The sequence below is a fragment of the Phocoena phocoena genome, chromosome 9 (assembly GCF_963924675.1).
Source record: "Phocoena phocoena chromosome 9, mPhoPho1.1, whole genome shotgun sequence".
NCBI classification, from domain to species: domain Eukaryota; kingdom Metazoa; phylum Chordata; class Mammalia; order Artiodactyla; family Phocoenidae; genus Phocoena; species Phocoena phocoena.
In genome coordinates, this window is record NC_089227.1 from 95,333,590 (window position 1) to 95,359,370 (window position 25,781).

The following is a 25,781-nucleotide window of genomic DNA, read 5'->3' on the forward strand; positions in this document are numbered from 1 at the left end:
TCATGTGCACCAAATTTACATCACGAATATTCAGCTTCTTTCTATCAGACTATTAACATCTTTCTATCATATTCATTACCAGCATTTCAAATGTATAATGGAGAAAATGTCAGGACTTTATACAGTAAATAATTGATCTAGTGAGAGGAAAAAAACAAGCAGTAGCAAACATGGCTAAGATCATGAGGAAGAAATATTTACAATGTATGCAGAAGTTCGTTCAACTGAGATAAAAAGCGACAGCATCGCTCTGTAACACCATTCTCTAATACATCAGACGCTATAATCCTGAACAGGAATCACTGAACGAGGTTTGGGATAACACAAAAGACATGGCTTATTAACTCTCGGACAGCTCATTTTTTGGTCATAAATCCTATTAACTTGTATTACCAACTGCCATAAAACTTGGAGATAAAAGATAATTTATGCTCAGTGTACAGAAGCTAATGTTTCTGGACTCCTGAGAAGCACAGGACCAGAAAATGAGAAAGTATGTATGTGAAATCTGGAGCCATTCACACCCTGCATAGTAAATGCGACAAACACGCTCTGAGCACCTGGCTGTCTTCATGGGGAAGACAGCCTAACCCGTCATTGACATCAGTGGGGTTTCATGGCTAAAATGTCTCTCACCATTTTCATAAAATCTCCTGCTCATAAAAGGGCATGATGTCTTATTAAGAACACATTTTTGTGGGGTAAAAGAGGGATGATGACTCTTTGGGGAGGGGCTGTTAGGCATTCTATTTTTAATTTGCTATTTTAAAATGGCAGTTTGAACATCCCTTCAAAGTAAACGCTACCTACTGAGGTTTTCACTCATGATGACATCTGACCCGCAGCAAGTGAAATATGCCAAAATACAATCTAAAAGACATTATCTTCTAAAAAGTCAACCAGCTAAAAACTTCCAGTCTTCCAAATTTATATAGACCTGGAAGTACACTATTGCCTTTTTTTTTTTAAACATCTTTATTGGAGTATAATTGCTTTACAGTGTCATGTTAGTTTCTGCTGTATAACAAACCGAATCAGCTATTTGTAATTAACAAAAATGAGTCATAGGAAGTGGACTGAAAAGAGAATTAGATGAAAGATTTTAGTCTGCAACAATCTACACAACTTTAACTGAATGGCTCTCGACATACAGGCCTGTCCCAAATGACTAACGTACCCTTAATGAATGAAGGATGATGGTTTATTTACACAACACGGTCTCACGAGAGTCTCGTATGTAGAGAAAGAAACACAGAACATTACAGAAACATTAAGATGAGTTGAGGGTTGGGAGGCTTTTTTTTAGAAAAATCAAGAGAAGCACATTTTAGTTCCATGGTCTAGTGCTATCCCAGCCACTTCACCGTCATAGAGCAAATACAAGCACTAAAACATTTATCAGCCGAACACACAGGTCCCATAAGACATCTCACACCTCCTGCTATTATCTTCAACTTCACACAACCTAGAATTATAGAACCAATTCTAGAAGACGCTGTCCTCAAAAGTAATACTCATAATAATTAACATTTATATTGAATTCTACCACTTTTGATATATTTTAGCAAAGTTTGATGGCAATCTCATTTAATCTGTTTAAATAACAAAGATTCTTGTTGTAGGTAGATTTTTTTATAGTTGAGGAAAATGCAGAGTGTTATTTTTGTTTAATTTCAGGGTAAAGCCACAAGGTAGGATATACCCTTAAGGTGCATCCAAGATCAATCTTATTTGAAAAGAATACTGTAGAGAATTTATATGCGTGCGTGTGTGTGTGTGTGTGTGTGTGTGTGTATACACATATGCATACACTATGGATAATGACCAGCCTGTAGACTGTGACTTGTTTTAAGAGTTTGTCATTTCCATCTCAGCCCATTAATCCCATGAAGAAGGAAAGGTAGTGCAGTGGAAAGACTGCTGAGTCAAAATACTGCTGTGTGATTCTTATGATCTGTCCTGCTTGCCTCCCAGGACTGTTATGAAGCTCAAATGATATGTTTCTTGTACAAGTCCCCCAATTACCTCCTTTCTCAAGAATAGCTATTTGATGACTTTCAATTAAGAAGTACATTTAAAACATTCTGAAAGCATTCTTTATCTGTCACTGAAGCAAACCAGATTGATTTCCTTAGTCTAGCACCAAAATATTTGAAAATGGTTTCAATTTACGTTTATGGTATGTCCATCCTGATTGTGACTACAATAAGCCCTATTAACAAGGCACAGTATCCTGTAGACATCCGTCCTGAATATGCACACTACCTAATACAGATGCGTACTTTACCACATATGCCACAGAGATGAATGAAAATACATCTTACAGAGTCATTTCAGCTCCAACGTTGCGTGTTCCATTTCTAGGATATAGGCCGCTCTGTGCAATAAGCAGCTTTTAACTGATCACATTTCGTAAGTGTATAATTAGAACTGCTTAAAAATATGGTACAGTGTGTAAGACTGATTCGTATCTTAAGCCTCAAACATACTCCTTTTGGCTTTTGCAGTTGCTCTGGGTGCTAACTGCTCTCTCACTAAAAGTGACTGAGAAGCAGAGACCTGGGATGTGACCCCTGGGAAAGACGAGCAGAGCCAACCCTACTGAGCCCCCAGAGGAAAGTCTGTGCTAAACATTCTTACTCCTCTCATGCAGTGGAGAGGGTATGGTCTTGTGTGAACTTTCTGCCTCACACACTATGTAACACTTAACTTGATAGGGTAAGGTAATTTTCTAGTTGTTTCAATAAGACAAAATCAAAATGACCAGAGAGAGATTCTAGAGGACATGGTGTATGCAGGCACACTTACCATGATTACTATGTTTGGGGAACTGGGGATTCTACTTCAACGATTAAAGTCTGACATATCATAAATGAAAAAAAAAAAAGATGATTATGGTACAGAACATAATCTCTGTCTTTGACAGAGACAATGGTCTGTGCTCAGTCGTCTTTCCCGCCCACAGCCTTCCTCTCTTCGACCACCTCATACTGAGCTGGGGCAGTGTAACTGTGTTCCCACCAAAGGTGACACAAGCCACAGCCAGGCCTGGCCTTTAAAAACATGCAGTGCCACTTTTTACAGTAATCTTTTTTCCCCTGCTGACTCAACATGTTCCCAATTGGCTTGGATATAAAATGGAGGATACTGCCCAAACCACACCAGATTTTCCATGAATGAGAAAAAAAATTAAGCTTAATCTCAGTTAAGCCTCTGAGATTTGGGGGTTAATTATCACTGCAACATACACAGGGTAGATTAGTACCCTGGCCAACCGACAGCAATAAAAAAAAAAAAAAAGCTAGAAAAAAATTAAAGGGAATCTTTCAAAATGCATCTAACATCTTTTTCTTTTTTTCAAAGAATATTCAAAAGCCAAAAACTAAGTTTTGATTGAAAAAGAACACCAATCTACCTTTCACCTTACAGGCATCTGATTTTTACCAAATCAGATGAACGTGAGTTTCAGCTGCTTAGGCCTCCAAGTGTGGAAGGTCATCAGGAGAGCAAGCCTGAGCACCACAGGAGTGTAGAAGGAGACTGCACCACTTCAGCGGAGATTCTCAGAGAAAAGACGAATACAAAGGATACTCCCACGTGAATGCTAGGAAAACTGTCCAGCCAAACCTTGGTTGAGAAGAGGAACAAGTCTTCCTTGGGCATCTGTAATCGGAACTCAAACTCCCAGCAGAATTAGCTTCAAAACACATACCACCGAGATGGTCCAAAAAAGTCCCAAACAAAAGGTCCTAAGTTATTAGTGCCTATAAGTAACTGGGTTGGACGTCCACTCTAAATACTCCTTGGACTCACTTTTATTTCCTTCTATAAGTAATTCCCGCAGGTAAAGTTCCCAGAAATATGAGGTCATAGCTAAAAATCACAAAATACGGAATGAATCAAGGTTACAAAATAGAAAAGCAAAAGAGAACACAGAAGATAGATGACCTATAAAGACTGCAGATATCAGAATTTTTCTAGACTATAAAGGAAGTAGGACAATTATGTTTTAAGAGTTTTTAAAATGTGAGTAAAGGGAAAGCTTGTAAGAGAGATGAATCATGGCAGGAATAGCCTTTGCTACTGAAAGGATGAGTTTAGTAGCAAAATAGAACAGCTGAAGCAGAAGAGTGAAGTGGATTGCAGAGGCGATGAGGAACTTCAGAATGCAGCCCAGAGAGATTAAGACAGAAAATACAAGAGACAAGTTCTGAGATATATATGATACAATTAGAGGATCACATATATGCTTAATTGGAGTTGCAGAAGAAGGGAGAAAGAAAATGGGGGATGAGACAATATTTGAAAACATAATGGTTGAGAGTTTTCCAAACTGAGGACAGACAGCAATCTATAGACAGAGGAATTCCAAGAAATCCCAAGCTGAATACATTTTAGGAAGTCTACAATTATTCAAAGAAGACGTGGTTTTTGCTATCAGTTAATCTTCCAATTTTATTTTGCAAAAATCATTGTACCCCGTCTAGTTGTCTCTTAGCCAGAGTATTTACATAGAGACAAGTTGCACTGACTATTTTAGCATTCACAGCATCATAAAACCATTATACAACAATAAGCTCAACGCTTCACAACGGCAGAGAGCTTCACGCTTCAGAACCTATTGGGAAAGTACAGGTATTTAATAAACATCTAATGAGAAATCTAAGAAGCATATCTGTGCATGTCAGACTGCTAACTGAAATCTTCTAATGACTTCCCATAGCTTATGGCAAACAAGTTCACACTGTAGTATGTAGAGTTCAAGGTTCTTCAGAGGTAGGATCCAAAGTAGTCTTCTGAGTCTGACCTTTCAATATTCTCCATATGGCTGCTCAGAATTACCTGTAGATGCCATAACATGCCCTTCAGCTCTACCTTTCTTTAGTGGCTCCTTCTAACTGGAATGACTTTCCCATCATCTTCAACAGCAGACATCCACTCATCCTTCGAGATTCTGCTGAAATGTAAGCTCAACACAATCTATGTTCCATGAAAGGAAGGGTTTTTTTTTTTTTTTTGTCACTGTTGCTTGCTGCTGTATCCCTAGAAAAGTACCTGACATATAGCAGGTACTCAAGAAATATTTGTTGGGAATTCCCTGGTGGTCCAGTAGTTAGGACTCCAGGCTTTCACTGCTGAGGGCCAGGGTTCAATCCCTGCTCAGGGAACTAGGATCCCACAAGCCGTACAGCAGCCAAAAAAAAAAAAAAAAAAAAATTTGTTGAATTAATTAAGTAAATAAAATGTGAGTGCCTCTGTGAAGCATTTCCTTACACACCCATGACCAGATTATATAATCTTTCATCATCTTTATGTACTAACCTTTTGACCTTGCTTTATGTCTGTGTTTTATAAATGTCTTCTTCACTAGACATATACTAGAGAGTAAAGAACACGTTACTATTTCTGTTTAATCTTCAATTGCCCAGCAGTGCAACAGGTAGGTAGCAGGCACTCCGTAACTCTTTGTTGACCAAATAAATGGACACTATGGAGTCTGAAAACCGAATTCTTCAGCTTCGTTTTCGCACCTCACAGGAAGTATTCCAGAAAGCAACAGAGCCACGCAATGCAAAGAGCCAGAAAAAAATGCACAACTGGTAAGCACGCATGCCATATTAACCAAACAACAGTTTTCAGGTGATGACAAGCTACAGATGATGGACAGCAGATGGACTGAAAGCAAAGCTGTAAGTAGCACATTACAGTGACAGGCAAAAAAGAAAAAAAACAAAAAACTGTCCACTGTCTTCAAAAAATGTTGCCAAACATGGGCTTCCCTGGTGGCACAGTGGTTGAGAGTCCGCCTGCCAATGCAGGGGACACGGGTTCGTGCCCCGGTCCAGGAGGATCCCACATGCCGCGGAGCGGCTGGGCCCGTGAGCCATGGCCGCTGCGCCTGCGCGTCTGGAGCCTGTGCTCCGCAACGGGAGAGACCACAACAGTGAGAGGCCCGCGTACCGCAAAAAGAAAAAAAAAATGTTGCCAAACAATCATTTTTCAAACTGAAATACACTCATCAACCTCATAAAACATGTTTATATAATAAGAATTCTGTTCTAAGCACTACACTGATAGAAAATTTCCTTGATGTTTATCATTGGAAATGAATGACATCATCATGAGAGTGAAATTAACAACCAAGCAACTTATGAACAGTAAAAGCTCAAGACTAAGTGCTTAACAAAATCAAATACAGTTTCCAATTATAACAACAACACTGGAAATATACAAGAATTCCATTTGTAATGTTTGCCAAGCTTTGTGCTTTCTCTGCTGAGATTTATCTCAAGTGGCACTCACATTCAGCTGCTCAAAATGCAAAAATGCTAAATTTAATTCTTAGTGTCAATTTAATTTAAAAACTTTTGTTTTTGTTTTGTTTTGTTTTTCTGAGTACAACGAGGCTTCTCCTCCAACCTGTTTCCCATTTAGCCACAAGTAATCAAACACCTCAACTTCACTCACAGTTCAAATACATACATGGGGCACATGTTTTCTCCTTGTGTACGAAAATGTTACAGGTTTTGTGGAAGCAAAGCGCTGACACTGTATTTAATGCTCACTTACCGGTTGGAGCAGGTAGACGAGAGATTCCTCTTGGATTATTATAATTGGCAAAGGAGTGATTCGAGTTGCTTGGAACAAAGTGCTCACTGACGCCATAATCTGGTCAAAACGTCCAGCAAGTCCTCCCAGGGTTACAATCATATCTACCTAAGAAAGCAAAGGAAAACCAGCAGTCACATATTTAAGGACTTTTAAAAAATAAATAAATAAAATAATTAAATAACATCAGACGCTTCCACAGAGCTTTCAGTACCCTATTTTATTAGATAAGCCATGAAGAAACGGCAGACAGCATTTGTGTTGTTCAGATGAAGGAATTAAGTCACAAGATTGGTGAGTGGCAGTCAGGTTTCAACAGGTTTTCCCATCTGCCTATTCACCTGGAAAACTAGCCAACTCATCCTTGAAAACTCTGTTCCATGTCCCTTCCATGTGGAAGTCTTCCTGATTTCACAATTGGTGCCTCTCCCATCCACTCCTCACGGCATCCCTGTGGGCACTCTGATCACCCAACAGCGAGTGAGCCCCCACTAGAACCTAGGTATCTTAAGGACCTATACTGGCTTTTCACCAAACCTAGTAAGTTGCCTAAACTCTCTGTACCTCATTTTTATGTTTACATGTAAAAACTGGATAATAATTACCAATTGAGAGGGTTGTTGGGGGGATTAAATGAGGTAACTAATTGGGTCAATAAGTGCAAAGCATTTAAAACATGTTCACAACACAGTGATTGTTTAAAAAGTGTTAGCTACTCATCTATTGTATTATTTTCAGTATATTACATTTATATTACTATTTTTATTATTGTTACATGTCGTTTGGTATGTTCTTTCTTTTCATTTAACACCTTAAGCAAAGCATTTCCTATGACTACAGTATAGTTTATTTAAATGTTCCCCTGTTGTTGAAAATACATTTCCATGATATTTGTATATAAAATTACTGTGATGCTTTCCTAACATATGAGACAATGGTTAAAGAATGGCTGCAGGGCAGTGGAAGGGGGCAGAGTAACAGTCTCCTGCATAAGGCAGTTGGCCGAAGGTCTTAAGGAGAATGAAAAAGAGGCACTGCCTGGTCTCTTTCCTTCTGCTGCTCAGCCTGATCTTGTGATGCATCAGCAGAGTCAAAGCTGGTATACTGATCATGAAAAAGGAAAGACAGAAGAGCTTAATTAAATTATTATAAGAAAACCTTACATACAATAAAAACTGACAGTTATAATCACTCTACCTGGAATAAAATAGAAATTATTTACAGGTAGGAAGCATTTGGCTTTTAGTTTTAGTTTAGTTTTTTTTTTTTTTTTTTTGCGGTACACGGGCCTCTCACTGTTGTGGCCTCTCCCGCCGCGGAGCACAGGCTCCGGACACGCAGGCTCAGCGGCCATGGCTCACGGGCCCAGCCACTCCGCGGCATGTGGGACCTTCCTGGACCGGGGCACAAACCCGTGTCCCCTGCATCGGCAGGCGGACTCGCAACCACTGCGCCACTAGGGAAGCCCCTGGCTTTTAGTTTTAAAACAGTACATTTTAAAAGCTCAGATAACATTTAGTCTGAAGAAGGCATGATTTTAGAAGAGTAACATATCACCCAAGCACCGGTATAACCTGTTCAGTCTCTAGAGGAACAGTAAGTGGCTTAAGCTCCATAAAGCCAAAGGCTGTGCTTCTCTGGTCCACAGGCTGTGGCCCTGGTCCTCTGCATAGTGCCTAACATGTACAAGACCTCAAATGTTTGATGAATGAATAAGTGAAGACACTGCAAGAAAGAACTAGTCAGCCTAAGGAAGAAAGAGATTAATTGCCATACTACAGGAATATATAAATCAGAATGGGATTCCATAAAAACATAAAAAAGTAAACTACACAGAAAAATTAAGAAATTTGGAATCAGTTTCCTATTTTTGACCTTTTCAGAGTATAGGAAGTTTTATTTTGAATAAGATGCTTCAGGTCAAAGCTAGAATACTTTAAGACAAGTAAACCACACATCTAGAGGATCTAAAATTTTCTTTGGCGATCTTTCTAGAACTCCGAGCATTAGATTTGAGGCAGAGAAAGGCCATGCACTCTGGGAAGCATGTATTACTCCTAATACACAGGTGAGGACTGGGACATCTTAGTCTTCAGAGGAAACTTACAAACCTTTGTTTGGGGTTATCAAGTCCGGTAATCGCTCCTGGTTGTGTTTAGGAAACCTTATTAGTAAAGCCACTCCAGACTGGAGGGGAAAAGGCCCAGAAATTATATAGGCCCTCAGAAGAACTAAAGAGAATTTGCTTTAAACTGAAGAGAAAGACACTAAAAGAAGTTATATATGAAATATAAAGTAGAGAAAGTTCTAAGGCTCTGGTAAAAAGCACATGGCACAGTCCTATCTACATAATCCTAAATTCATATCAGAACCAAGGCCTGGTGATAAAATAGTTGATTCACTATGCAGATTCTGGAATCCTTTTTGTAGGTGTTCAATTTTTCATTACTATACTCCAAGCCTTGAGGGATCCCATAACCTTTAAGGCTGAAACTTAATCCACATCTTCCACACCAGGATATCATGATGAATCAGCAATATCTGTAAACCAGTCATTGAATTTTTCAGAATAAAGAAGCAGCGAGATTACTTCTCATCACTACTCATTTTCCCTACAGAAAGTGTTTATATCCAGACTGATTAAAAACATTAGAGGATCAGTGCAAGCTGCAGGGGGGGCAGGAGCCAGCCCAGGGCTATTTCTGTAGTTCTTTAGCTCTGGTTAGAAGTAGGACATCTGGGGCTTCCCTGGTGGCGCAGTGGTTGGGAGTCTGCTTGGGAGTCCCCCTGCCGATGCAGGGGACACGGGTTCGTGCCCCGGTCCGGGAAGATCCCACATGCCATGGAGCGGCTGGGCCCGTGAGCCATGGCCGCTGAGCCTGCGCGTCCGGAGCCTGTCCGCAATGGGAGAGGCCACAACAGAGTGAGAGGCCCGCATACCACAAAGAAAAAAAAAAAAAGTAGTAGGACATCTGATATTCACAGAGATAGAAGAAACAAGACAGACACCAACCCTGTATATTTACATAGGCTTTGCAAGCCTAGATTTGTGCCTTTAGGACAGCAACGCCCCTGGGAAAGAATGTTCAATCGAAAGCAGGCTATTTACAGAGTGCCAGGATACCTTTCCTACCTGGATGCAAAGCCCTGTGCATTTACTTCTTACGTTACACCGCGTATTGTACATTTTTAAAACATGGTATTTTCTGGATGCCTCAGCATCCCCACGAACAGGCTGTAAGCGCCTGGCCAAGTTCCCCTTTGTGCCCTCCTCTGACTGACCTAGTGACATTCAAACACACCAGCGACAGCTTCTCAAGCTTTTGCTTGTGTCCACACCAGACCCCCCAAAAGGCACTTGCTCACGGGTCCTCGTTCTCTCTGCTGGCTCCCCACCTGCCTGGTTAAGCTCACACCCTGTGCCCTCCTCCCACGAGGCCCCTGCATGGCCCACTGCACGCCTTCCTCTCTAGGATCTGTGAGCATTACAGCCCTTTAATTCCACACGCCTCTCCTTGGTGCCAACTCCGCATCTGCATGTGTCTGTACCAGGTTGATCAACAAAACCCACCAATTACTCCTTACAGCACACCCAGTTACACTGTTACAACTGCTGATGTACTTGTATATCTCTCCATCTAGAGGAGGCCTATGAATCACAGATGCCAGCCGCAGCGTGTGCGACAAGGCAGACAGCAAGCATTTACGGAGCTTCCCCAAAGCATAGAAAATCAGGGAAAATTGAATAAATAACCAGAGAGGCAAGAAGCTGATTATCAGGCTGAGTTAATGTCATCTAAATCCTACAAAACAGTACTTCCCTACTTGGCAAGGATTCTAACAGTTAGTAGCTTTTGAAAAGAATAACTTATTTCACATGTGTTACCCCGGGTAGTATTTATCGATCATTTACCATGTGTTAGCTACTATTCTGAACACTTAGGATAGATCAGTAAACAAGACAAAAACTCCTGCCTTTATGGAATTGATATTCAAATGGAGGACAATATATGTATAACTGAATCACTTTGCTGTACACCTGAAACTACATTGTTAATCAACTATACTCCAATATAAAATAAAAATTAAATTAATTTAAAAAACAGATGGAGGACAACACGCAATTAATAAAAACAGAAAATAAGTATATTAGTTGGGATGTGAAAAGATGGCGAGTCCTACAGGGGAATAAGAGAGTAGGAAAAGAGATGAAAAATGCTAGGCTGGGAAGAGCTTCCACTTCAAACAAGATAGCCAGGGCAGGCTCCATCAGAAAGGTAAGAGAGGAGCAGCAAAGACCTGAAGGAGATGAGGGAGCCAGTCAGGTACAGACACCTGGAGCCAGACCCATCAGAAAACAGACTGTAGTAAGGCCCTGAAGCAGTGACGTGGTCCCAGGCATTTTCAAAGCATGTCAGGAGGCTAGTCATGAGAACTGAATGAGAAATTAGTAGGAGGAATCATTAAAATCTAAATGCTAGATCAGTATAGAGCCTTGGTAATACATTGTAAAGTCCTGACTTTTATTAGCATTAAGTGGAAAGCCATTTTGAGCAGAGGGGTGACACGATGTACGTATTTTTAAAAGTCACCATGCGGGGTGTCTGGAGAACAAACTGTGTGGAGGCAAAGAAGAAAACCAGGAGATCGTTAAGAGATCAGCACAGGAATACAGACGAGAGACAACTTTGCTAGCCCCATCACTTCATCAAAAACTATCACCAGTGACATCCTATTGCAAAACCCAATGGTCAGTTCTCAGTTCTGACATTATTCGATCCATCAGCAACATCTGACAAGTTTATTCTTACCTCCTCCTGGATGAAGTCTCTTCCAGGAAGATGGGCTTCCAGCAAACCATACTGCCTTGATCTCACTGGCTGTGTCTTCTCAGGAACAACTTAACATCTTTGGAGTGGTCCAGAGCAAGGTCCTTAATTCTATTCTGTCATTACATCCCCTCCCTTGGTGTTCTCAGGCAGCCTTGTAGCTTTAAATACCATCAATGTCAGCACTTCCTCACTGTGTATCTTCAGTCCAGACCTCTCTCCTCAATTCCAGCCTCATATATTCAATTGCTTACTTGACATCTGCATTTGGAATCCAATGGAGATCTCCAAGGTTCCATGATCTTTCCCTCAGTCACGGTCTCCCACTGTCTTCCCCACGTCGGGTGCTCCAGCCAAAACTCCCAGAGTCGCTCTTGACTCCTCTCTCACGCCCCTTATTTATCCTCTCAGGAGATTCTACTGGTTCTAAGTTCAGTACATATCCAAAATTTCTCCCCTCCTCAGTACCTACAACCTCATCACAACCATGGCCACTAAAATCCATCAGAGGATGTGAGCCAACGTTCTGTCTCATGGGAAACACTGCAATAGCCTCCAACAGATCTCTGCTTCTGCCCTTATTTCTCCACAGTCTAGTCTCAATACAGTATCAAAAACAATCCTGTTAAAATGTAAATCAGATTATGACACTCTTCTGTTCAAAATCCTCCAATGGTTTTCTAATGATTTTTCTCAATAAGACAGCAAAGCCTGCAATATTGGATATCCAGGTGTCTCTCTGGTCTCACCTATTTCCTTTCTCTTCCTCCTCTCGGCTCCAATCGTAATTCCTTTCTCTTGAAGACACAAGAGTCCTTCCTACTTCAAGGACTTTGCGTTTGCTGTTCTTTCTTGCCCCGGTCCGGGAAGATCCCACATGCCGCGGAGCAGCTGGGCCCGTGAGCCATGGCCGCTGAGCCTGTGCGTCTGGAGCCTGTGCTCCGCAACGGGAGAGGCCACAGCAGTGAGAGGCCTGCGTACCGCAAAAAAAAAAAAAAAAATTTTCCCCTCTTCCATGCCAACAGATCATATCCCCATTCCCTGATTTAAATTTTCTCCTTAGTACCTCTCATTATCTAACCCCATGCTAAATAGTTTCTTTCTTTAGCTTGTCTTATTATGTGTCACTCTAATTAGACTAAAATTAAATGATGGCAGAGATTTTTCTGTCTCTAGTGTTTAGAATGCAGCATGGCACATTATTATGTACCTGTTGGTGCCTCAAATATTTGTTGAAAAAATGGAGAAATAAAAACAAGGGTTGAAGGATAGTAAAAGAGCATGGTCAATGGATCAGAGTACTGGTGGAGTTGAAGAATTGCTGAAGTCGGGGGCAAGTGGGTGAGTCAAATGGATAAAACAGAGATTTTGGAGGGTTTACAAATCTTGGTATAGACAAGGTCTAGGTATATTCATACAATTAACTGAGGTAAAGAGGCAAACAATAGAACTAGAGGGGATAAGTTTAAGGAAGCAAGAGATCAGTGTACTGGAAGGTTCATTCAAGTGTGTATGGAATTTACCATGAATTAAAACAGTATTGTTGAAAAAAATTATTGGTGACCTAGATGTTAACTTCATTAAGACAAGCAGGAAAATGACCAGGATTATAACAAATGAAGACTACAGCAATTAGCAATAAGGATGACAGAATCTGATGACATGAGATTCAGAGCTTGAGTTTTTAGGGGAAAAGAAGAAACGAAGAATCAAATAGAACAGCAGTGTTCAATGGGAATACAACAGGAGACACATATCCAATTTAAAATTTTCTAGTGGCTACATTTATAAAAGTAAAACGAGGTAAAATTTTTAAAATGTATATTGTTTAATGTACTATATCTAAAATATCATTTTAACATGTAACCTGTATCAAAAATATTGAGGTGTGGGGAAAACTAGATAATTATAGAAGATAATTCTATAGAATTCTATAATTCTATAGATTATTATAATTATAGAAGAATAGATCTGAGCCCCTATCTCATACCACCCACAAAAATTAATTTGGAATGGATTAAAGACTTAAACATAAAACCTGAAACCATAAAAGTCTTAGAAAAAAACATAGGGAAAAAGGTCCTTGACGTTGGTCTTAGCAACAATTTTTTAGATATGACACCAAAAACACAAGTAAAAAACGCAAAAATAAATAAGTGGGACTGCACAGATCTAAAAACCTTCTGCAAAGCAAAAGAAACAATTAACAAAATGAAAAGGCAACCTATGGAATGGGAGAAAATATCGGCAACCATCTCTCTGATAAGAAGTTAATATCCAAAATATAAAAGGAACTCATACAGTAGCAAAAAAACAAACAATCCAATTAAAAAATGGGCAGAGGATGTGAATAGACATTTTTTCAGAGAAGACATACAAATGGCCAACAGGTACATGCAAAGATGTTCAGCATCACTAACCATTAGAGAAATGTAAATCAAAACCACAATGAGATATCACCTCATGCTAGTTAGAATGGCCATTATCAAAAAGACAAGATCCTACTGTATAGCACAGGGAACTATATTCAATGTCCTGTGACAAACTGTAACAGAAAAAAATATAAAAAAGAATGTATATATGTATAACTGAGTCACTTGGTTATACAGTAGATATGACCACAGCATTGTAAATCAACTACACTTCAATAAAATAAAATTTTTAAAAAACACAAGAGATAACAGGTGTTGATAAGGATATAGAGAAAAGGGAACCCTTGTACACTGTTGCTGAGAATGGAAATTGGTGCAGCCACTATGAAAATAGTATGGAGGTCCCTCAAAATAGTAAAAATACAACTTCTATATGACCCAGCAATCAAACTCTCTTCTGTTTCTTCTGGGTATATACATACCCAGAAGAAACAGTGTGTACACACACACGCACACGCGCACACACACACACACACACACAAGAAGTCACGATCATCTTCCCATGTTCACGAACATCCTCCCATGTTCATTGCAGCGTTATTCACAATAGCCAAGATATGGAAACAACCACACAACCAGTGTCTGTCAACAGATGAATGGGTAAAGAAGATTAAAAAATATGTGAGATATATTCATATATATGTATATGCATATATATGTAACATACTCACACACATAAATATACATACACACAGTGGAATAGTCTTCAGACATGGGAAAGAAGGAAATCCTGCCATTTGTGACAACATGGATGGACCTGGAGGATGTGAGATGCTAAGTGAGATAAGTCCGACAGAGAAAGACAAACACTGTATGATCTCCCTTACGTGTGAAATTTTAAAAAGCTGACTGCAAAGAGAGGATAATGTCAGTTGTCAGCAGTTGTGGGTTGGGGAAAGTAAGGTGATACTGATTAAAGGGTACAAACTTCCAGTTGAAAGATGAGGAAGTTCCAAAGATCTAACGGACAGCATGGTGACTATACTTAACAATACTGTACTGTATATTTGAAAGTTGCTAAGAGTAGATCTTAAATGTTCTCATCACCACAACAACAAACAAAGGTAATCATGTGAGGTGATGGACTTGTTAACTAACTTTATTATTGTAATCATTCTGCAATATATATGTGTATTAAATCAAGTTGTACACCTTAAACTTACACAGTGTTCTACATCAATTTTCTCATTAAAGCTGGAAAAAATATTGAGATATTTAACATTTATTACCACTTGGTCTTCAAAATCCTCAATGTACCTTACAGTAATGGCACATCTCAATCTAGGGTAGCTATACTTCAAGGGCTCAGGTGGCTAGTGGCTAGAGTTTTGGACCACACAGGTCTAGAAATGGCGAATAGTAGTGAAGACACCCACCCCTAATTCTGGGGACCATTCTAGAAAAAGCAGCAGGAGAAATGACAGAACAAAACAACAGCACTACTATGACTGCAGAGAATTGCTGTCCTTAGAAAAAAGCCCAGTTTCTGTTGGAATTAGATGTAAAGACATTGTGAATACAGGGGATTTTTCACAAGGACGGACCACGAGTTTCAGAGGGCACTGAGATACAGAGTATACATATTCTAGGGCAAGTCTATTTATTTTAGAACACATCTACCATTCTCTAAAGAATATAAACTACTCTCAGAGACTAACACATTTTCTATCGGTTGTGATCCATCAAAGATTCAGTGTTTGTAACTCTAAAAAGCGCTGTTACAATCCTGTTAGCTCTGCAGATAAAATATTTTAAATAATATATTTGTGCACACATAACACAAAAACATACCTATTACGCCATATTCTGTAATATAAAAATGTTAAAAATCAATTTCTAATTGATTTTTATACATGTCCTACATTCAAGTCAGGGTATTTTACATGGACCATTTTTGTTAGCAAGGGGAAGTGGTGGAACAGAGACTACTTTTGGCTCTTCATCTGCAATCATGTGTAGCAAAAAAGAACCCTGAAACCCTGGATTAATACATTAAAGACCTGACTATAGTACGGTATATTCCCTTAAGAGCCATGGAACCACATACATGACTTCCTTGTGACTTAGGTGGCTCATGTATAAAGGTAAGGGATGGACTAAATTCCCTAACCTATTTTTCAAGATCCCTTTCACTTCTAACAGTCCATGTGAGGTTCTCTGGTTTCCACTCTAACAGGTTAAATAATAATTGTGTCTGTTTTGTTTAGAGAATAAATGAAAAAGTTGGCTTTGCGTTATTTGCCTTAATAGAATCATGACAAGACTGGCTGAAGGATATATAACAACAAAAGGAGAAGCAATTTCATTTTTCTGTTATAGCAGTAAAAACCTTTTGATAAACAAATGACATGTTTTTCTCCGTTTGTCCTCAAGAAGACTTAGATACAGCATGCACAAAGTCTACAGCTGGGACAGTGGCTGTCAGAATATTTTAATTGCATTGACTTTCCATAAACTGAATTCTGGAGATGCATAAATGGCCAATTTCTTTGTGGCTCTCCCTGATAGGGTGACCATACAATTTAATGTACAAGCTGAGACACTCTTGAAAGTAAAAAGGGGACATTATAAATAATGACACCAAGAATACATGCATAAATACATGCATAAATCAAGACACATGTTTACCCTACTCTTTGAGAATTACAAGTAACATTAACAGAGCCAAATTAACAAAATTAAACCCTAGGGTCTCAAAAAATTTAGACATTATTCTTAAGCTTCCCTTAACCTTCAAAGACCTTTACTGTACAACAGTTAAGCTTAAACAGAAGGTGAAATTCTCTGGTCCAGTTGTTTGATGCTCTAATTTAAAGATGGAAGACCCGGGCTTCCCTGGTGGCGCAGTGGTTGAGAGTCCACCTGCCGATGCAGGGGACATGGGTTCGTGCCCCGGTCTGGAAGATCCCACATGCCGCAGAGCAGCTGGGCCCGTGAGCCATGGCCGCTGAGCCTGCGCCTCCAGAGCCTGTGCTCCGCAATGGGAGGGGCCACAACAGTGAGAGGCCCTTGTACCGCAAAAAAAAAAAAAAAGGAAGACCCAATGCAGGCTATGAAGGAAATCATGGGATCAAGATAGAGGAAAAACAATAAACTGACAACAACCCAGCAATATCAAAATATGTTTTAATAAGCCTATAAAATAATTTCAGTGATTGATGTGAAGTACAATGAAACACCAGAGAGATTAAAGACCTCAGGTTTTATGGTATCAGAATATACTGTACTGACAAACACAGAATATACGTGGCTGGATCTAGGCAGCCCGTGGAAACAATACTACAGGGATCCCATTTAAATTTCAACAAGGCCTAATGAGTCACAGTTTAATGCAAACCTGTTTGGGTGAGAAAGAAATAATGCCTCTTGCAATGGCAAGATAATGAGGCTCCCGATTTTTCTCAAATAATTTGTTCTGTATCTTCCCTGCTGCAGCCGTAATTCAGGCATCATCCTTCTCACCTGGATAACTCCACTGGCCTCCTGCCTGGCCTTCTATAACCAGGTAGTTTTCTACCTGATTATGAGAGAAAGCTTTCTACATCTCAAATCTGATCATGCCAATGTTCTGTTTCAGTACTGGCTTTCCAGAACCTACAAGATAAATAAAGTCCAATCTCCTCCTATACTGACTCCTAAGTTACATCTGCCACTCCCACCCCATTTATGTTCTAGAAATACTTTACTTCTCAGAACACATCACAAGATTTCAAACCTCAGTGTCTGAACTATCCCCTTCCCCCACCCTCCCTTGTAAAGTATTTCCAAAGATGCCTACCTCCACCTCCGAAGAAAAAAAAAAAACAAACTTGTTTGGACAGAGCATTTTCATCCAACTTTGTCAAACTGCAAATACGTTATTAAGAAATGTCATAAACACGTTTACCACAAAACTTGTTTTTCAACGTGTTATTGAGAGAAAAGCTTAAAAAGTAAAAAAGCAGAGGAAGGGGCATATTTATACCTGAAAAGTGAGCAATGTATTCAAGCTTGTTTGCATTTGACAGAAAACTGTGAAGGTGATGAAAAGGATCTATGCTCAGACTCCTGACTGAAACCATAATCCCCCAGTAAAAGCTGTAGCATAAAAGCTCAGGCAGCTCACACCCTCACTGCCCATTAGGAGCTTATAATGTCCCTGTACCTCTCTGGAGAGCTCAGCTTGTACAGACTGCAAGAAACTCTTGCTGCCAGAGGTCCTTGACACACTGGCAGCAAGTCCGCAGCAGAGGAGGCCAGGAGAGACAGGCCTACCCCAAAAGGTAGGCCCCTCCCTACTAGTGCACTCTGTTAGCTTGTTAAGGGAAACAAATGTAAACAGTGCAAGTGTTCATGTGTGATTAGGACTTTCGGTATTGCCTACCCTTTGACATCCCAAACCTGATTTACCTTTGACCTTGAATACTCAGAACAAAATACTCCCCTGATTCTGGTTAGTTCTTTATCTTCCAGTTGCAGCTGAGTTACCACCTGCACAAAGAGAGTTCAGACTGGAGAAGGTCCACTTCCAAGGGGCTTCTCACCTGTCCTATCCTGCTTACAAGGGCATTCACTTCCAAGGCCATGAATTCTAAGAGTCAGATACCCTGTCTCATTCAGTTTGCACCTTTCAACCTATTGATATAATATGTAGCAGAGTGGCTGGTAAATATGTAACAGACATTTGTTAGCTGAATGGAACGGTTTCCATGCTTTAACTCTGGCAAACAAGACCCATCATCACCAGGCACACAGTTTAAGTCTATTTTCTAAGGTCCTTAAAAGATGACTAAAGAGTTATCCTTCAAGGGACTTCCCTGGTGGAGCAGTGGATGAGACTCCGTAATCCCAACGCAGGGAACCTGGGTTTGATCCCTGGTCGGGGAACTAGATCGCAAATGCATGCTGCAACTAAGAGTTCACATGCCACGACTGAGGAGCCCTGGAGCCACACTAAGGAGCCCACCTGCCGCAACTAAAACCTGGTGCAACCAAATAAATAAATAAATATTATTTTTAAAAAAGAGTTATCCTTCAAGAAGCCTGTAATTGGTTTTTTTTTTACTATCATTAGAATTTCCATTCTTCAATTCAGCTTGCACACACCATTACACTAATTTCCTAAATTATATTATGACTTTTCATTCAAAATTCTCTAACAGATTAACATCACCTGTAAATCAAAATTCAAATTCTTTACCTAGAAATTAAAGATCCTTCCTATGTGACCCCAACAATCTTTCTAGCACTGATGACTGCTGTGCCCAGTTCTACTCCTTAGAAATCTTACCGCACACAGTGAGTTTTTCTTTGCTTTTTCATATTGCTGTCTGGAATCCCCGAAAACACTTTAATTTCAGATGCCCTGGTCATGACAGAGTATAGGACAATGACTGAGTTCATTCCCAGAATGATGAAATGCTTTTTTGATTTACCCCAGGCTTTGCATTTTTTAGTTAAATATTTCAAGCCTGGTTGTAATAGCAGTGTTGTCTTTCCTCACAGGTCTGTCCTGAGTACTAATATTTCCTTGATTAACTGGCCTATTGGTTCTGAAACCATATCAATGAGACCCCTGGATATGGGACATTTTTTCCATATAAACAAAAAGCAGAATGTGATATATATATATAATATATAATATATATATATATATATATGGAAATGTGTTATTTTTCCTTCCATGTAAATACACAAAGTGATGGCAAGAGCAAATTTGCATGTATTTACATTTCTCTATATCAGAAAGTGAGTGCCAAGGGGAGTTGAATAGAATAAAACACATACTTGTGTTTTTTTAACATGATTTTATTCTATTATCTCTGCTGAAAATTAAATTCTTTGAAGAGTCAGGAATATATTTAAGAGTAAGTAAAAGTTACATAAAATCATGGCCTGTATAAATAGCATGGGTATTATAGATCTACTGGAGGTAATTATGGTCTCCAAACCTCTCATACCACAGGGGGTCTTAAGAAATGGAAAGATGTATTATTTGTGGTTTAGAAATCCCCAAATACCTAGCACAGCATCGTCAACACAGCTGGTATTTAGTGCAAAATTAAAACTCAAAGTATGACCTATATCACATTCAGAAACCATTAGCTATTTGGAGGTAGAGTGTGAAAGGATATTACAGTTTGTGTAAATGTCGTCCATTCGAAGCTCAATGATTGCTTGGTAGATGAATGAAAAAATTCAAATCTGCATTCCTGATCATCCTATTCAAAAAGCACCAGATATTTTTCACTCTGGCTAAAATTTCTATAACATACATGATACCCTTTTAAAGTTGAATATTTGGAAGAGCACTAAGCACTCATTCCTCCCATTCTGTGAAAAATGGCTTATGAGGTACCAGAACCTGAAACCCACATCCTCTTTCATCCCTCATGCATCCTCTTTCATTCCCACCACTGAGCAAGTTGAAAATAGACAATTTTCAAAACCTCTGCCAACTGACTGACTTTTGGTAAGAGACGCTTTGTTCCCAGAATATGAGTACTTCTGTACTTGTGATCATTTTTTAATAGCTATTACCCTATCTTGCATCATCATGATTTGTTTTCTCCAAATGATATTTCTTGCTTTTGCTTCAGCCATAAAATAAGTCATAGCTGCATATTCTTGTCTAAAATGATAAATGAAACTCTTGGCTTCTATGTCTGGATGGATTGGATTTGGCTATTTGTAGTACTTTGGGCGCATTATTTTCCCAAAGTTTAGTGGTATAAAACTCTCTTCAGTTTTTATTGACCAGTTTATAACAGGTGGCTATCAGGCTTACTGTAGTGCAATTCTTAGATTTTGCAAACTGGTGCAATAATAAACAGTTTATGTTAATTATCCCCTTTCCAACTTCTGGGAGAATAGACATTTTGATTGCAAATTTCACACTTGTTCATTAACACTATGGTTTCTGAGTATGCACTGGACCGTTTTTTTTGTTTTTGTTTTTTTTTTTTTTTTTGCGGTACGCGGGCCTCTCACTGTTGCGGCCTCTCCTGTTGCGGAGCACAGGCTCCGGACGCGCAGGCGCAGCGGCCATGGCTCATGGGCCCAGCCACTCCGCGGCACGCGGGATCCTCCCGGACCGGGGCACGAACCCGTGTCCCCTGCATCGGCAGGCGGACTCTCAACCACTGCGCCACCAGGGAAGCCCCTAAACAATCCGGTTTTTAAGAAGTTGAATCTATCCTGAAAAGGCAAGTCACAGCATCTATGATAGTCTGAATTATTCTCTGGTTACTCATTTATCTGTTTCCTCTATTAGACTGGAGTCTATTTGAGGCCATGCATTTGGTCACCAAATCCTAGCATAATGTCTTAACAGACACATACGTAAAAGTTTGTTAAGCTGATCGGAAGATGATCCCCAGTAGCTTCCACAGTATACCTAAGGGGAGAAAGTCTGCCTTTGGAACACTGAAGTGAACTTAAGACTTTCCTTGGGTAACACATCCCTCAGTGAGCACAAGGCACACAAGGTCCCCCGTAGCATGGGGGAAGCCGGAGCACATCTCTCCTCTTCTCTCTCCATCCAGGCACGAGGCACACAATGGTCAGCGGGGCTGTGCAATTCGCCCTGCTGAGGGATCACTGAACATATAGATCCCATTCTCACTGGTTCCCTGGGAAAAGGGGACATTGAAGACCTCCCCTAGGAAACGCAGCAACATGGGAGGAGCCCTCTGTTTAATTCAAGTGTCTGATATTAAAAGAAATCTCGTAAAATTAGAATATGTCCAAAAGAAACAATGCCAGAATGTTAACTAGACTTATTGTGGTGATGATTTCACAATTTAGACAAATATTGAATTATTATGCTGTACACCTGAAAGTAATATAATGTACGTCAATTATACCTCAATTAAAAAAAACTGTTTTCACTTAAAAAAAAGGAAATGATGAGTCCATGAAACTGGGCTATAAACTTTAATTAGTCTGATTCCTAAAAACATTATCTAATTCAAATATCATATTGGTCCATGAAATTTATTATAAAAGCAAAAGATCACTATATATATTTTATAATAGATCTTATTTATATTTATAATTTTTATAAAATAAATATATTAAGGTATATGCTTTATAAAATAAATATCATATACAACTATATTACATATACTTTATAAAATTAAATAGAATATATAAATATATTGGGCTTCCCCGGTGGTGCAGTGGTTAAGAATCCACCTGCTAATGCAGGGGACACAGGTTCAAGCCCTGGTCCGGGAAGATCCCACATGCCACGGAGCAACTAAGCCCGTGTGCCGCAACTACTGAGCCTGCGCTCTAGAGCCCGTGAACCACAACTACTGAGCCTGCGTGCCGCAGCTACTGAAGCCCACACGCCTAGAGCCTGTGCTCTGCAACAAGAGTAGCCACCGCTGTGAGAAGCCGGCACACTGCAATGAAGAGTAGCCCCCGCTCACCGCAATTAGAGAAAGCCCGTGCACAGAAACAAAGACCCAACAGAGCCATAAATAAATAAATAAATAAAAATTTATAAAAAAGAATATATAAATATATTTTATAAAATATATCTATAAAATACAGTATTTTCTATTTTATTTAAAACTTGTATTTATTTTCTGTAAATATATAAATATATTATGCAAAGGAAATTATATAAATGTTATGAGATCACAAGAGCTAAGGTGCACAAAAATATATGACTATTAATACCACCACTGCTACTATTATATTTTTATGAAGGACTTTATGTGTGGCAGGCACTGCAGTAAATGCTTTGCCTCATAACTCGCTGGTACGTGTAGATTATTATTCTGACTTTCCAGATGAGAAAGATGAGTCTTGAAGAAGTTAAAGAGCTTTCTGTAGTCATGCAGCTGAGAGAATGGCAGCGTAAGCCGAGCATCTGAGCACCTAACCTCTAACTACAATGTGTTGGAGACTAATTCTTTTCATAATAGGCATATTCATTCCTACAACTGGTACAGACAGCAAGCAATGTAAGGAATGTGGACACATGACACACGTGTCGTGGGAGAATCAGTAGGAGATGCTAAGAAGATTCTTTCACAGAGGATACATGCCAGCTAAGGTTTGCCAGGATATCCTTTGGAATCTGCCTTGATGTTATTGGAAATACATTTATTCATTGAACAGGTATTTATTGAATAAGTAACTGGGAGAAAAGAAAAGACTTAAAGCAGATGTCCATTTAAGATAGAGGATATAAATTTTAGTAAGGGAATGGAGTGAAGGGGGCAAACAGAAGGTTAGTAAAATAACCCGGGTAAGAAATGATAAAGGTCTGAACTAAGATAGTACCAGTAAGATTGGAAAGAACAAGTGGGCACAGGAGATACTTGTAGAATTAAAGCAACTGTGACCAGCCATTGAGGGATGGTACAGGGATAGTAAAACATAAGGTTACTCTCAGGTTTCTGCCAGGTGGATGGATGGTAGTGCCATTGAATGAGACAGAAAAGAAAGAAAATGAGATTTTGTGAGAAAGATGATGAATTTTGGTTTACACTGCAATGAAGTTCCTCTGGCCTTCCAGTTAGTGGTTAGAAATAGGGCTTTGGAGTTCAGGATTAGAGATATAGAGTTAATGGCACAGAATGATAACTGAAGCCCGGGGAAACAAGGTAAAAGTAAAAGGCAGGTATGACAGAATATCAATATAAGAAGAGCCAGGGAGAAAATGGAGGTAGGGATGGAGACCACAGGGCTGTGACAGGTCAGGAGGGAATGCAGGAATAAACAGGGCTACTTCTTCTAGACCCAGCCCTGGTAAAATCAGATCCTTGACTGAGTCCGACCATACTCTGATCTCTAGGGAAGCTGTGAAAGTTGAGAGGATCTGGCCTGTCATGTAGTTTAAACACCATCAAATTTCTAGTGAAGATTTTCAAGCAGGCATAGTTTTCATGTACAATAGTTGCCGAAACATGCAGCAGAGTCTTACAGTTTGAAACTTTTTGAGGAAACATTTTAAAATTGAGAGAGTCCACAAAAAGTTATTGATTGTAGTACTTGCTTCTTATTCTATATTACCATAAGTCATGGCACACAAAGATGACACCATTCCACTGTTAGAGCATATTTGCAACACTGAACATACTTTTTCAAATAAATGTTTTACTTTGAAATAACTTGAGATTTAGTAAAAAGTCGTGAAGATACTTCAGGGAGCACACACTTCACCCAGCTCCCAGTGATGTTAACATCTTATATAAACATGGCACATTTGTCACAACTAAGATTGACACTGGGGCACAGCTATTAATGAAACTCTGGACTTTATTCACATTTCACCCCACTGCATTTCGTTTTCATGTCTCTCTCATCTCCTCTGCTCTGTGACCGTTTCTCAAGTCTTTCCTTGTCTTTCATGACCTTGAAAATAGCAATCAGGTATTTTGTAGAATGATCTTCAATTTGGGTTTCTCTGATTTTTTTCAAAGATTAAACTGAGATTACGGGTTTTAGGGAAGTACACCGCAAGTGCCCTTCTCACCCTATACCTAGAGAGAGGGGCGTGTACTACTAACATGAATTATCACTGATGATGTTAATTATGATTCCTTGATTAAGGTGGTATCTGCTAGGTTTCTCTAATGTAAAGATAGTATTTATTCCTTTCCAGAGCACACGTGTACACACACGACAGATTTATTACGTTTTGCTTTAGATAAGACTGGAATCTTGCCAAAGATACCAGCTCATCAGAGCGGACTTTATTGAAGACATCAGAGTACCTTGGAAAATACTTCTCACAGTACTATCATAGTTCTTCCAGCAACCCTAGGGATATCTTATTATATTGATAAAGTAACTAGTCCAATCAGATACAGTCAGTCTTAAATTTGATGGCAGCAACAGATATTTAGTATGAACATAAAAAAGTCATTAGTCCATTACAAACCAATCATGTCCAATACTGATAATCAGTAGATATCAATAGTCTAAAGCTCTCCAAGATCAGCAGGTAGGTCTGACCCAGACACCTTTCAAATTACTACTTCTCCCCTGGGTGCCTTTAAGAATGGAGTCTCTATCTCCCCACTTGGTCCTTTTGGTCTCCTGAAAGTAAGCCCCACTGGCTGTTGAAGCCAAAAATCCTGAGGGCTCATCTTCTGGGCACAGGATCCCCGGGATAGAGAGCCCGATGTGGGGCTCAGACCCCTTGCTCCTTGGGGAGAACCTCTGTAGTTGTAATTATTCTCCCATTTGTGGGTCGCCCACCTGGGGGTAAGAGTCTTGACTATACCATGACTCTGCCCCTCCTACCCATCTTGTTATGGTTCCCTCTTTATGGCTTTATTGTATAAGATCTTTTCTGGTAGGTTTCAATCTATTTCTCTGATAGTTGTTCTGTAAATAGCTGTAATTTTGGTGTGCCCGAGAGGAGGTGAACTCAAGGTCTTTCTACTCTGTTCTCTTGGGTTCATTAAGCAGTCCTATAGTCTTTATGTGATATTTAATTTGTAGTCATTAATATTTGTCTGTGTGTATAAAACTTACACATTTGCTCTTATCTATATAATACTCAGCATCCTGCAGCATTTGATTAAAAAACTGTTTACAAAAAAATAACAGTATAAATGGGCTAAAATGTATTGAGGTTTTAGCAAATAAAACTAGTATGAGTTTAAATCTATACAATATACAGTTTGAAATTAACATCAACTTTTCTGCCCAAATTTTGCCCAACATAAAGTCTGTTTAAAACATCAGAAACTGAAGTAACTCATTCTATTGCCATATAATTCTAGGAAATACCCTAATCTGTATTTTAGGAGACCTGTTATTCTTAGGGCCTTATGATCTAGATTTCTTCCTGCTTCATCCTAAACAATGTACATCTTACATTTTTTGAAACTTGGAGCAATAGCTTTTAATGTTTTCCACCGAATTCCAGGGTTTAGATCGCAAACGTGTGTTACAGCATCAGAAT

At 39.4% G+C, this 25,781-nt stretch overlaps 1 protein-coding gene across 1 annotated transcript in view; it reads right to left on the reverse strand.

The window, feature by feature from the left end:
* Nucleotides 1–25,781, reverse strand: part of TPK1 (thiamin pyrophosphokinase 1) — a 279,756-nt gene that overhangs the window by 134,013 nt on the left and 119,962 nt on the right. Inside the window, exon 6 of the mRNA XM_065883608.1 lies at nucleotides 6,571–6,717. Coding sequence (XP_065739680.1) covers nucleotides 6,571–6,717 — 147 coding nt within the window. The remainder of the gene's footprint in view (nucleotides 1–6,570; nucleotides 6,718–25,781) is intronic.